Raw genomic sequence first — 12,433 nt, 5'->3', positions numbered from 1 at the left:
AAAAACAAGTGCACAATAGTCGTACCCCCTAGGACCGTATTAACAGAACCCCTCAGATCTCTGTAACCTTCATGCCCTCACCATTTCCACAGGGGTGGGCACTAAGATGTTCCAATATATGCGTGGGACATATGCCATGCTAAGCACTTTATGTTTATATCCTCCCAATAACACCATGTGTTAGCTTCTCATTTTATAGATGGAAAACTTCAATGTGAAAAGTTCAATTAACTTGTCCTGACTGACACAGGTTTCAGTGGTGAAATCAGGGTTTGAACCAAGGCTGTCTGGTGGCAAAGCCCAGGTGCTCTGGGTGGCTGCTGTGGCAGGTGGCTCTGCTCTAGGCGACTGGACCAGGAGTGGACACCTGAGCCAAGGAGGTTCAGGTTCCCACTGGAATCTACTATTAGGCCTGAGAAACACTGGTCAGCCTCTGCTGGACAGCTGGACTGGGATGTGGTGACTGTCTCGCAATGGGGGTTCTGGGGGATGAGAGCACGTGTGTGGGGGGGGTGGAGAGAAAGCTGCTCTGTGAGACACAGACCACAGGGGACGTGTGGAGGAAACAGCGAGGCAGCCGGAGGTGAGCACGTGAGAAGCTGCCTGAGCTCCTGATCACTTTTCAGTGCCTGCACAGCCCTGCATGGGGTCCCGGTTCACTCTCTGCCTTTGGTGTCCTTCGATGAAATGCCTCTGAATCTTTGTTCCCCATCTCTGATACCTACTCCACTTTTGTGCTTAAGCTGTTTGGGTTATTTTTCCTATTACTTGGAAACAATAGAGGCTTCATGGTGATAAGCTAGTGTTCTGGTTCACTAGGGTGGACAGACCCTAGAGAGGTCATTAGTTGGTCAGTAAGGAAGGTACTAAGGACCAAGGCCCATGGAGTCCCAGGAGAGGCTGCCAGAAGAAAGGGAAGGCTGAGCCAGGCCCACACCGGCTGCTAGGTGAAGAATGGGAAGTGGTGGGAAGGGAGAACAGTTCTTCCAGCAGATGGGCCCTATGGACAAAGAGGCAGACGGCAGCTGGTGTGGTGTGTTCTAGAACTAGAATAAAGAAAGGCCTGGTGGGGCCATAAGGGTAGTGAAAGTAGAAGCCCAGGGACAGGGGAGTGCACTATAAGGGCTCATTTGTGCATTTGACAAGATCACGGGCAGGGTAGCCAGTATGTTCCCACAGAATCTGCTGGTCCACTCTCATAAGAATGATGAGTTGAGCAAGTACTCCTTGATGCTTGTCTTAGGGACTAAGCTAATAGCACCTTATAAAATAAGTTCTATTATAATATGTTTTAATTTTATTTTCTTATTTATTGTCAGGGACATACTTGAACTTGCATATATTTTTTTATTATACAAAGTCTGTCCAGAAAAAGTCCAACCATTGTTAATATAGCAAGAATGTTTTGTGTAAAATTGATGTAACCTGGCAGCCAAGGAGAGTGGACTGGAATGTGCATGTGCTAACAATGACGACTTCACTGTATTGGTCAGTGGGGGTGACAGACAACACTGAGTGAGCATGTCTACTGTGTGGCCATCACATTCAGAATGACAGAATGAGTAGAGCAATAAATCTGCATTAACTTTTGCATTAAACTTGAACGTTTCTCCATGGAAACTATTTGAATGATTCAGGAGGCCACAGCTGTGGGCAACGGGTGACTGGCAGCTTTATTATAACATTGCACCCACTCATGCATCATATTTTGTACAGAATTTTTTTGGAAAAACATCGAATCACCCAGGTGACTTAGCCCCTTGACAACCCAGATTTGGCACCCTGCTACCTCTGGCTTTTCCCAAAATTAAAATCACCCTTGAACAGGAAGAGATTTCAGACCATCAGTGAGATTCAGGAGAATATGACAGGCCAGCTGATGGTGATTGGGAGAACTGTGTGAGGTCCCAAGGTGCCTACTTAGAAGGGGACTGAGGGATCATTGTCCCATGTACAATGTTTCTTGTATCTTGTATCTTCTTCAATAAATATCTTCTCTATTTGTCATAGTACCTGGCTGCGTGCTTTCTGGAAACAGACCTTGTATACACTTTTAATGAAGTTCAAATTAAGTTTTGCTATTTTAAAATTAAGTTTTGCTATTTCCCACATCTGGGAAAGGTAGAATTTAAAAATTGAGAGGATAAAGAGCCCCAGCTGAGTAGCTCAGCTGGTTAGAGCATCATCCTGACATGCCAAGGTTGTGGGGTTGATCCCAGGTCAGGGCACATACAAGAATCCACCAGTGATTGTATAAACAAGTGGAACAAGTTGATGTTTCTCTCCCCGCCTCTTCCCTTCCTTCCTTGCTCTTTCTCTAAAATCAATAAATAAAAAGTAAAAAAAAATTTTGAGAGGATAAAAAGATTTCAGAGCCCCCAACAGATCTAATTCATATGAGATAGTGGTGAATTCTAGTTTCAAAGTGATTGATTGTGGTCATTGAATATTGGAGTGCTTTAAATAACATGCAGCTATTTGCATGTGGCTGCCAACTGAGCTGGAAATGTGGCTACAATATCTGCTTCCAGGTATTGACTCTGTTGTAAAGATTCAAGCAAATTTTAAACCACATTAGAAATCAGGATCCTTTTATTTGGAGTCAGGGAGTAACTCACTCCAGAACATTTCCCCTCATGTTTTCCCAGGTGGCAAGCCACAGTGATAGAAGCCCTCTGCACATGTGTTGGAATTGTCCATTCAGCACACTGGGAGATTTATATACCAGCACCGTCCAATGTCTACTTCAATAGCCAGGTTCATTTTTCATTTCAGGCTTATGTGAGAGGACTCTTCAAAGTCTACTTAAAAGATTCGGCAAGGCCATAAAATGGAATTCTAACAAGTTGCTTTGTGAACTACACTTCCAGTGTTAGCCCTACTGCCAATTATTTCTTCAATGGCTTTATTCATCCTAAAACTACAGTTCCTTACTTTCTCATAAAAGTGAGATGACCCTGACTTTTTGGAGAGCAAAGCCTGCTATTAGGGTTTCCTAGTACGTCCCAGCTGAGGAGGCAGAATGACAGATGATAAATGTTTATGTTTCAGAGAAAGGAGTGGGGAGTAATAACACATAAAAGGAAAGCTCAATTCTATGGAGAGAATGAAATAAGAGAGTTAGTGTGTATTGAATGCTTACATGTCTTAACTCATTTAACCTTCCCAATCATGTGATGAATCATACACTATTATTTATGAAAATTTATTCATGATAAAAGAGATGCAGGGAGAGAGGTCAAATAACTTTTACCCAATGCAATCAGCCATTACTTTCTTTCCAAGGAAAGACCTGGTGTCAAACTTGCATGATAACCATGATGTGAAAAAGAAGAAAAGAAGAATTATAATTTCGATGTCTGGATATATTTTGCTTGCTTGTTTGTTTTGTTGACAGTAACCAAAGGGGAGGGGGGAGGGAAATAATGGGGGAAAGAAGGGAAAGGGTCATCAAAGAACATGTATAAAGGACCCATGGACAAAACCAAAGACTGGGGGTGGGAGGTGGGGGTGGATGGGGCAGGGGAGAGTGGTTGTGGGAAAACGGAGACAACTGTATTTGAACATTAAAATTAAGAAATGATAAAAAATAAAATAATAATAATTTGTCAAGGCCCTTCTGGTCAGCACAGATTCTGCATGGCGAAGGGACAGGTGAAAGGAAACATGTGGACCTCCTCCCAAATGAAATGATGTTCTCAGAGTTAAAAAAAATCAAAGTGCTAAGGCTCATGCTTCTTTGTCCTTTCACCAGTACAGCTTAGTAGTCTTTTAAATGTTGATTTAACTAGATAAGATATTCTTGGAACTACCGAGCATTTTCTACATTACATCCAGAAGGGTAAAACTATGAGAGGAGGAGGCATAACAAGGCCAAAGATGCTATTCAGAGCAAAACATCTGGGTTTGTCAGTTTTATATCCTCAGGCTCAAATTCTATATTCCGATTTGCACAGCTCCTAGGAAAGAATTTGGACTAATGGAATCGAGTCACACTATGAAAGCGTAGAAGGATACAAGAAAGAAGGCGGTGGACAACTAAAATCACTCAACCATTTAGAAAAACACAAGCTCCCTACCTCCATACTTAAAATGCATGCCATAAACACACTCTGTGAAAACTCTAATATAAAAACCAATTAAGAAATGCCCTTTCCCTCCACAATTTTTATACCGACTTACCTCTCTTATCATCAAAGTTCCCTCTCTTGAAATACTGCCACTGAACGCATCTGCGTGAGAGGTCTCCAGCCCGTGCGTGCCGACCATTCCCACGTTGTACTGCTCCGTGCCCCCGGGAGCGCCTGTTGGTCTGAGATGGAAAAGGACAATATTCACGATTATGCATGTTGAGGGAACGCGGTTTCTTGTCCATGTTCATTTTTTATTGTGGTACAACATACATAACATAACATTTACCATTTTAACCATTTTTCAGTATCCAGTCTACTGGCCTTCCGTACATTCCACATTCATTGTTAACATTGCACTGATGCTTGAACTGGTGTCCCACTTTGTCAACATGCCGCACCTCTCCTGCTTTCCGCCCAGCAGTCAGAGTGAGGGCCTGGGCTCTGCACCATCTCCCCGCCCTCCCTGCCCCTTCTGTGACCAGCAGGTGCCCTGGCTTGTGTTTCTGCACATGCAGTTCTCTCTGCCTGGAAGGCTTTCTCCCACCCTGGCTCTTGGCTCTCATGTATCTGATTTCACCTTAAATGATACTTAGCCTGAGAAGCCTTTATCACTGTCTGCCTATGTCTTCTCCCACTGGACCCTCTCCTTTCTCTAACCTTCTTCTGTAATGCTTATCACAATTGGTAGTTCTGTATTTTTTTTGACTCTCTTTTAATGTTCTCCTTGTCTCTCACTACGATGTACAGTCACGAGAAGAGTCCTTGTCCCTTTGCTCAGCCCTGTACACTCAGCAGTTTAGCACAGAGTAGAAGTGCAAAAATCACTTGTTTGAACAGAGTTTTACACTAGTTCTAAAGAGGAAATAGCAATTAAGGGCATCCATCAATGAGGCTGTTGAACTGTCTTCAGTTCTTTCTTAAAGCTCTGTAATCAAACCACACTGTGGCATATTTGTTTCCAGTGTGTTTCTTGCTCTCGTGTTTAATGTATAATGGAGAAGGTGACAGGAGCTTGACATTGGCCCCGACAGTGGAGGCTGACGTTTTCTGTGTGTCCTGCGGTCCGGGGAAGCAGCACGCGGCAGGCGGCGCGGCTCACCCGTGGGCAGGTTTCTGTTTTCAGCGCTGCACGCTGCCATCCTGCTTCTACCGCTGCCTCTCTTTGGAAGAGGGTTTTTTTTAAATAGGAAAGGTATCAACGTTTGTTTCTCTCTTGGGGTGTATTAACTATAACTTTTTACCACTTTGTTCTTTTAATTGTTTCTTAAACATTTTAGAAACAACTCTGGTTACCTGGATACTATCAAAGTCCAAGTACTTGATGAAAGTCAATCCAAGAAGCAAGAAACACTTCAGACTTACGATGTCTCTGGGACAGAGATTACATCTGTCAGGGATTTTTATCCAAAACAAAGATGAAAAGATGAGTCCAGACCAAAATAAAATGTGTAGCAAGACACTTACTTCACAATGACTATATTAGAGCAGTGAATTAAGTGATTAAAATTGGGTTAGAACCAATAAGTTTGGGAAGAAGTTCCAAAGAAGCACTTTTCAATATTACATTCCCAGAAAGGAGGTATTAACAGCATTTCAGAGACATGGGAGAAGAAATTGCTGCAATGAATTCCTGACCTATTACTACATCAGTAAATCAGACTAGTTCTCAAAACTGGGATGGCTTCACCCATGTATTCAAAATTTTGTGTTGTGTTTTTTTTCATTGACTTACATTCTTATTTGGGGCAAGATGGTGTGGAAAAAAGAAATAAAAAAACAAAGGAGTTTCTCAAGAGCTACGGCCTCCTTGGAGGGAGCCACTTTTCCCCGTCACATGGGCATTCTCGGCCACCTTCGGAGACCGGATTGCCAGTGGCCACCTCTGTGTAATGAGCTGTCTTTCACTAGTAAAGAGTCCCCTGGGAGTTCAAAGATCAAAGGTATTTTGGCTCCACTTGTTGTTTTATCCTGACAATATTGTGATTCTACCCAAACATTTTTATTAGAAATATATCAATAGGGATGAATTTTCATAAAAAGTATTTTCTAAATCTGATTCCATGGAGACAATTTCTTGATTAATTTTTCCACATATCTCAGTCAAACTCCTCTCCCAATTTTTGCATTTTCAGGATTATTTTACTGAAATTATCACCAGTGGTCCTGATTATTTTCTATATAAGTTTTCTAATACAGATTTGATACACCAATTCGTGATGTTTCCATCCACGTCACCCACCAGGGCCTCTGTCTTCTGTGGTCACTACTTCTACCAAGTGCAATGTTTCCCGGGTCTGTTTCAAAGGTGTACATTTTATTAAGAAGATTTGTCCATTTTTAATCAACAGTAAGTTTTATAGTTTTATAGTGTGAGCCACTGCCAGTTTCACCTCTTGCTGAATGTTTTTACTGAGATTATTTTTTTGCTGGGTCAGTTTTTATATCAATGTTATGAGTCAGAACTACTTCATCTAGGATAAGTTTTTATAGTGAGGAGCTTGGGCCATTTTGAGGTTTTTAAAAATGTTATTTCTACTAATAATACTCCTTGTAAATTGAGTAAAAGATAATCTGTATTTCTTCTGTAGTAAATTTTCCTCTAAAATGGTGGGCAAATTCTCTTCAATAGTTTAAGGTTGTTCTATGTGTAGGTCTGGTATGTTGCATTGTGAATACTTTGTACATGTTTGTTATTCTGTGTATCTCATATTAATTGCTCGGACCATTAATTTTTTTGGTTATTATGTAGTATGATGTAAATCAGTTTCTTTTGGTTATGGAAAAGTCCCATCAATTTCTGCATGTTCCAAATCGCTTCTCTCTGTTTCATTTTAAAAGGCTAAATGAAGGCCACAGTTCATGTTTCGGGGAGTGCAGAACATTTTTAAATCATGGAAGAGGACTTCTTGCTGTACCTGTCACTGATCACTCCCCTCTGTCCCTGTTACTCTCCTGGCTTTCAAGAGACAAATTTTCTTTGAATATCCTTTAACCTCTCTTTCCCTGTATGTTTCTTTGATGGCTTAGAGCTTGGTGCTCTGACATGTCAATCTTTTTTTTTTTTTAATATGTTATTTATTTATTTTCAGAGAGAGGGGAAGGGAAGGAGAAAGAGAGGGAGAGAAACATCAATGTGTGGTTGCCTCTCATGTGTCCCCCACTGGGAACTGGCCTGCAATCCAGGCATGTGCCCTGACTGGGAATCGAACCACGATCGCATGGTTCACAGGCCCGCGTTCAATCCACTGAGCTACACCAGCCAGGGCTGACATGTCAATCTTTATCAGCTCTTTGGACATTCATTTATTCATTCATTCACATACTTGTTAAAAGTTGATTGTCTGATACACATTGTGTTAGATACTAGAAAAAATATTTAAAAAGTAAGACACAATTCTCAAGTTCTAGAGGATTGTAATCTCATGGAGGTTGAGGGACTAACAAGGGACACAAAGTGATGGGCAGACAAAATAATTGCTCAGCAATATGGCATTTCTAATTTAGTGACAAAGCTAAATAGAAGAGCAGAGGGACAATGTTAACTGGAAATTATTTCTTCTTCTTCTCCTCCTTCCTGTGTTTTCACAATCCTTCCCTCTGTGCTGCCTCTTTCTTTGGACCAACAAACATTGTAAGATCTCTCCTCTCTCTCATTTTGTTAAATCGTTTTCCTTGCTTGACCTTAACCTGAACTTATCATTTACACTTACATTTCTCTCTCTTTTTGTTTTAGAAAGAAACAATGTAAATTTTTAAATAAAAACAATCCCATAGCATATACTGTCAGCTGGTAATAAATAAGGATAATCAAAGCAATATGAAGAAATCTTTAAGGACTATTCCCAACAAAGAACACCTAAAAAACACAAACTGTATTTCTTCTTAACAATTTCTCAGTTCATTAGTCACTTGTAGTTGGAGACGCTTTGGAGCAGAGCAACATTGTTTCCTTTTAGTGTGATCCAACCTAGTCGTTTTCTTGACTTTCTTTTAGAGGGAATCTCTTGTGCACCATCTACTGTGAGGTTCATGTACTCCGCAAAACCAGAGATGCAGCCCTCTAGCTGCATATCCACTTGCTCAGAAAGCCACTCCTGAATCTGAGATCTACTTTGCAAGTATCTGAAATGACGCTGATGGCCACACAATCACTGTCTGCACTTTTTGGCCCTGGCCATGGTACACCATGGTGGAAGATGACAACGACCACACTAAGCCATGCGCTACCTCCAAAAGCTACTTCTACAATAAAGAACTGGAAGCAGACGTCTAAATATCTCTCTTTTCTTAAAGTTCTTCTTGTGAACTATGATTCAGTCCTCAGATGGTTGCTTTCTATACTCAACTTCACACACCTCAGGAAATGCTTTAAGTCATTTCTTAGCTCAAAAATTCGATGATTACTCTTTGATTCTTGTGGTGTTTGGCCTCTTGCCTGTGTCTGTGATCACTAATCACCCCACTCCATCCTTCTCTCTTCTCTAGCTCTTAAGATGCAACTTTTCTCTGGTTTTCCTCTTAATCTTCATTCCCTATCTGTTTTCTACATGGGCTCTTCTTAAATGCTACTGGTACCCAGGATTCTACTTCACTATACATAACCTTTGGGAATGCCCTTATCTACAACCACTTACAATCATCACCTGTGTGTGGAATAACCCTAAATTAATATATCCAATGTCGTTACTCAGAAACTCATTTACTCAACTTCCTGTTGGATATTTGCACTTAGGTGTCTGAAGCTTTTTCCAACTCCATCTAGGTGTGTGTAAGTGCACTGTATGAAGTTTACACAATGAAATCTCCTAATGCTGCATTTCCCCAGTGCATGACTATGTACAGAGATACTGATAGATATGTGTGTACATGGTAATATGCACACATACATATCCTTGCTCTGTCAGTTGAGGGAGCCTAAAATAAGTGATATTCCAGTAGCAATGAGCACACCTAGTGCCCAAGTCTTGGTTTCTAATATTGTTTTTAATCAAAGAAATCAGGACTCCTTGGAGAAATAGTTGAAATCAGGATTGGAAGAGGAACTACAGAAGATGAGCCTAGAAAATCTTATGTGTCTGGAACTAAGAAAGTGCTTGATGGGGGATGTCAGTCAACGGTACGCAAGAGCTTCCCGTGGTCACAGCTGGAACCATTTGGGCCACAAAATAAAGAAGGTTTGAGTCATAATCCAAAGTATAAAATAAATATCCATGAGTCTATATTGATATAAATGATCAAATAAATTAATAAATGGAAGGAAGAAACCAATCTCCTGTGCAAAAGAATTTCAAATATATTATGGCAGATACTCCACTCTAAAAGAGGGAGAACATGACTGCTCCTTATGTGCAGCTGTGCACATGGCTCCTTGCAAAGAGTGCAGTAAGGAAAGGAGGGGAGAGTCACTTCATGCTGGAGAAACCTGACAGTCACTACATCAGTCTGATGATCAAGGTCAATGTCAACAGTCATAAGTCACCCTTGACATGATGTGATAAAGATGACATGTTATCTGTTACCTTCCTCCTCTAAACAACAGCCTTAGCCTAATCATGAAATTGACATCAGACTAATTCCAATAAAGGAGCATTCTATAATATACCTAATAAGCACTCCTCAAAACTGCCAAGTTCACAAGTAATAGGGAAAGTGTAAGAAACTGTCATAGCCAAGAGCAGTCCAAGGAGACATGGCTGCTAAATCACTAAAGAAAATGTGGTATCCTGAATGGGATCCTGGAACAGGAAAAGGTAATTAGGTAAAAAAGTAAAGAAATCTGTATATGGACTTCAGTTATTGTATCAATATTAGTTCCTTAATTGTAACATACGTACCATATACTGTAACACCATCGGGAAACTGTGTACAGGGGGCAGGGGGAGTAACATGGGAATTCTCTGTACTATCTGCTCTATTGTTCTGTAAATCTAAAACTTTTAAAAGAACTTATTAATAATAAAAGAATTTCTAAAAGGCAATAATTAAAAATACTAAGGCTAAAACAACTATAACATTTTATAGTTAAATAATCCTTTGTTGCACAATTATTTTTCTGATACAGAGTCTGGATAGGAAATGCTGATTGTCAAATTTCTATAAAGACTGTAAAAAACAAAACACCTCCACTGATTAGAAGTGAACTATAGGAAATTTACTATAGTAATTAGGCCACAGGTTTGAAACAATACTTTCCTCTAATTGGATTAGTCAAAGTGTTCCTGCAAGTATTGATTTAATGCAATTCAATACACATTTACTGAACACCTGCTACATGAAAGGCCCTTGGCTTGGCAGTAGGTAGTAAATAAAAAAGCAGAGGAAAACATGAATTCTGAAACTCAGAGGTTAGCATCCAGATAAGTGTTAAAACAGCACAAATATTCAAATAAGGCAGGATGTCTGTGAGTGTGGGGGGCAAAGAGAGAGGTCATTTCAGGAAAAGAACCAACACTGGCAGCCTGCCAGGCATTTGGAAGGACTGAGGAGGCTGGCTCAGCTGGAGCACACACTGGGACAATTATGGGCCCCAGGGATGGAAAGGGTTGTAGGGCAGTGGGGATACAGCATGACCTGAGTCCCACTACCACACACTAACAGGGCCGGAACCTGAACAATGGACTGGAGGGCAGAGGCGGCTGCAGGTCTGGGGAGAAATACCATCGTCCCCAAGGCGGACATCAGGGTCAGGACCATGGCTTTCTAGTGAAAATAGAAAGGAAGGAACACAAAGGTATGTGACTTTTGTTGTCCAGGATCCATTTTGTGAGTCTGTACAAAATTCCATGACTATGGTAGCGACAGATATCCCTACTGATCCGGGCTGGGCCTCATATATGTTGTTCTGATATGAAAGCATGACCTTTAACTTGCTTGATATGATGCAAGTCAACTTACACACCTTTCCTTCTATCCTCCTAGTCTATAGAGCTTTTAATGTATCCCCATTATAAAAATAGCGCATGCTCATCATGAAAGTGTTGGATATATAGAAATAAAAAGCCCTTAGAGTTGCATCATCCAGAGGTGACCATTATTATAATTTTGCTCTATTTCCCTCTCCCAACTCATTTTTCTATGTGTGAGTCCCTGGGTACGATTGATAAGTTGGGGGATATAATCTAGTTATGTGTACTCTTATAAGCTATGCCTTGTGCTATAAACATGGAACCAACACTGGACATGGAAAAAGGTGTTGCTCTGCACATCAGAACCTGCCCCTGCTTGTCTGAATAGCTGGGCTCCATTTCTGAGAAGCTATTTCGTATGCTCTGTACGGCAGTGAGCTATGTTGTGATATATTTTTATTTTTTGCTCTAAAAACACACAGTACAAAATGTAAAGGTTTACCTTAACAATAGACAATGAAAGTGATAAGAATGTAAATAAGAAGCACTCTAACTCTAAAACACCTTATTCCTAAAGAAATAATCGTTTTATAATGAATTTTTAATATGTGAACTTAGGCATACAACCATCATGCTGTAGCAGAACAGACTGTATATATTTCAAAGTCACAAAAAATGCGTATTTTTACCAAACTGGAATATACACACATTTGTATTCTACCTTTTCTCTGAGTATGTCTCATTTGCAATTAAATATTTTAAATGTTATTTCATGGATGACCATGTCAATCTGTCTAAAATATTCCAGTTCTTCAAGAGCCATGTCAGGCTGTGCCTCCATTCTAAGCATCAAGGATGGTCCATTTATTGTATCTCAGGAGTGGTGATAGATCCTGTGAATGGCTTTACCAGTCTGTTTTCTTTCCAAATCACCTTGCTGAAATGATTCTCACGCACTGTGTCACTCCGCAGCTCAGGACACCTTCGATGGTTCCCGAAGGGCTGCATGACCAAGTGCACGCTTCTCACTTGGGCTCACTACTCTAGACTTCCCCTCACTCATCCCACATTCCCACCACACTCGACCTTCTGGGCCTTCACTTTCCCCCTTCCCCCCTATCTAATATTACTCCATGTTCTTTTCTGCCTTGGTGACAGTTACACATGTGCATGTCCTTCCTCTGCACCAGGCTCTAAATCCCTTGCAGCCTGGACTTGCAATTTCAGTTTAGCAAAATTAAATGTAAACCAAAGTCACTGAAAGCCAACTCTATTACAGATGCCATGTGAGATGTTTAGAGTAGAGAGATGAGCAAGGCACAGTCCACAGCCTCAGGGATCTCACAGCCCAGAGAGGGAGACAACATGCAACAAATACCCCAATTCGAGGCACTACAGGAATACACTCAAGACGCGGTGGCAGCCCAGAGGGGTGGGCTGCACTCGTGTAGGCCA

The 12,433-nt window shown here is 40.9% G+C and overlaps 1 protein-coding gene and 1 pseudogene across 5 annotated transcripts in view; both read right to left on the bottom strand.

Annotated features, from left to right (window-relative positions):
* Positions 1 to 12,433, bottom strand: part of TNIK (TRAF2 and NCK interacting kinase) — a 350,236-nt gene that overhangs the window by 23,601 nt on the left and 314,202 nt on the right. For all 5 annotated transcript variants that reach the window (XM_053657848.1, XM_053657844.1, XM_053657845.1 and 2 more), the window contains one exon: positions 4,183 to 4,312. In XM_053657848.1, coding sequence (XP_053513823.1) covers positions 4,183 to 4,312 — 130 coding nt within the window. The remainder of the gene's footprint in view (positions 1 to 4,182; positions 4,313 to 12,433) is intronic.
* Positions 7,886 to 8,656, bottom strand: LOC128626274 (small nuclear ribonucleoprotein E-like; annotated as a pseudogene).

This window comes from Artibeus jamaicensis, unplaced genomic scaffold, assembly GCF_021234435.1.
Source record: "Artibeus jamaicensis isolate MK-2021 breed Jamaican fruit bat unplaced genomic scaffold, CSHL_Jam_final scaffold_474, whole genome shotgun sequence".
In the NCBI taxonomy this organism is placed as follows: domain Eukaryota; kingdom Metazoa; phylum Chordata; class Mammalia; order Chiroptera; family Phyllostomidae; genus Artibeus; species Artibeus jamaicensis.
Note: the sequence above shows the minus strand (reverse complement) of the source record. Positions and strands in the feature narration are given on the sequence as shown.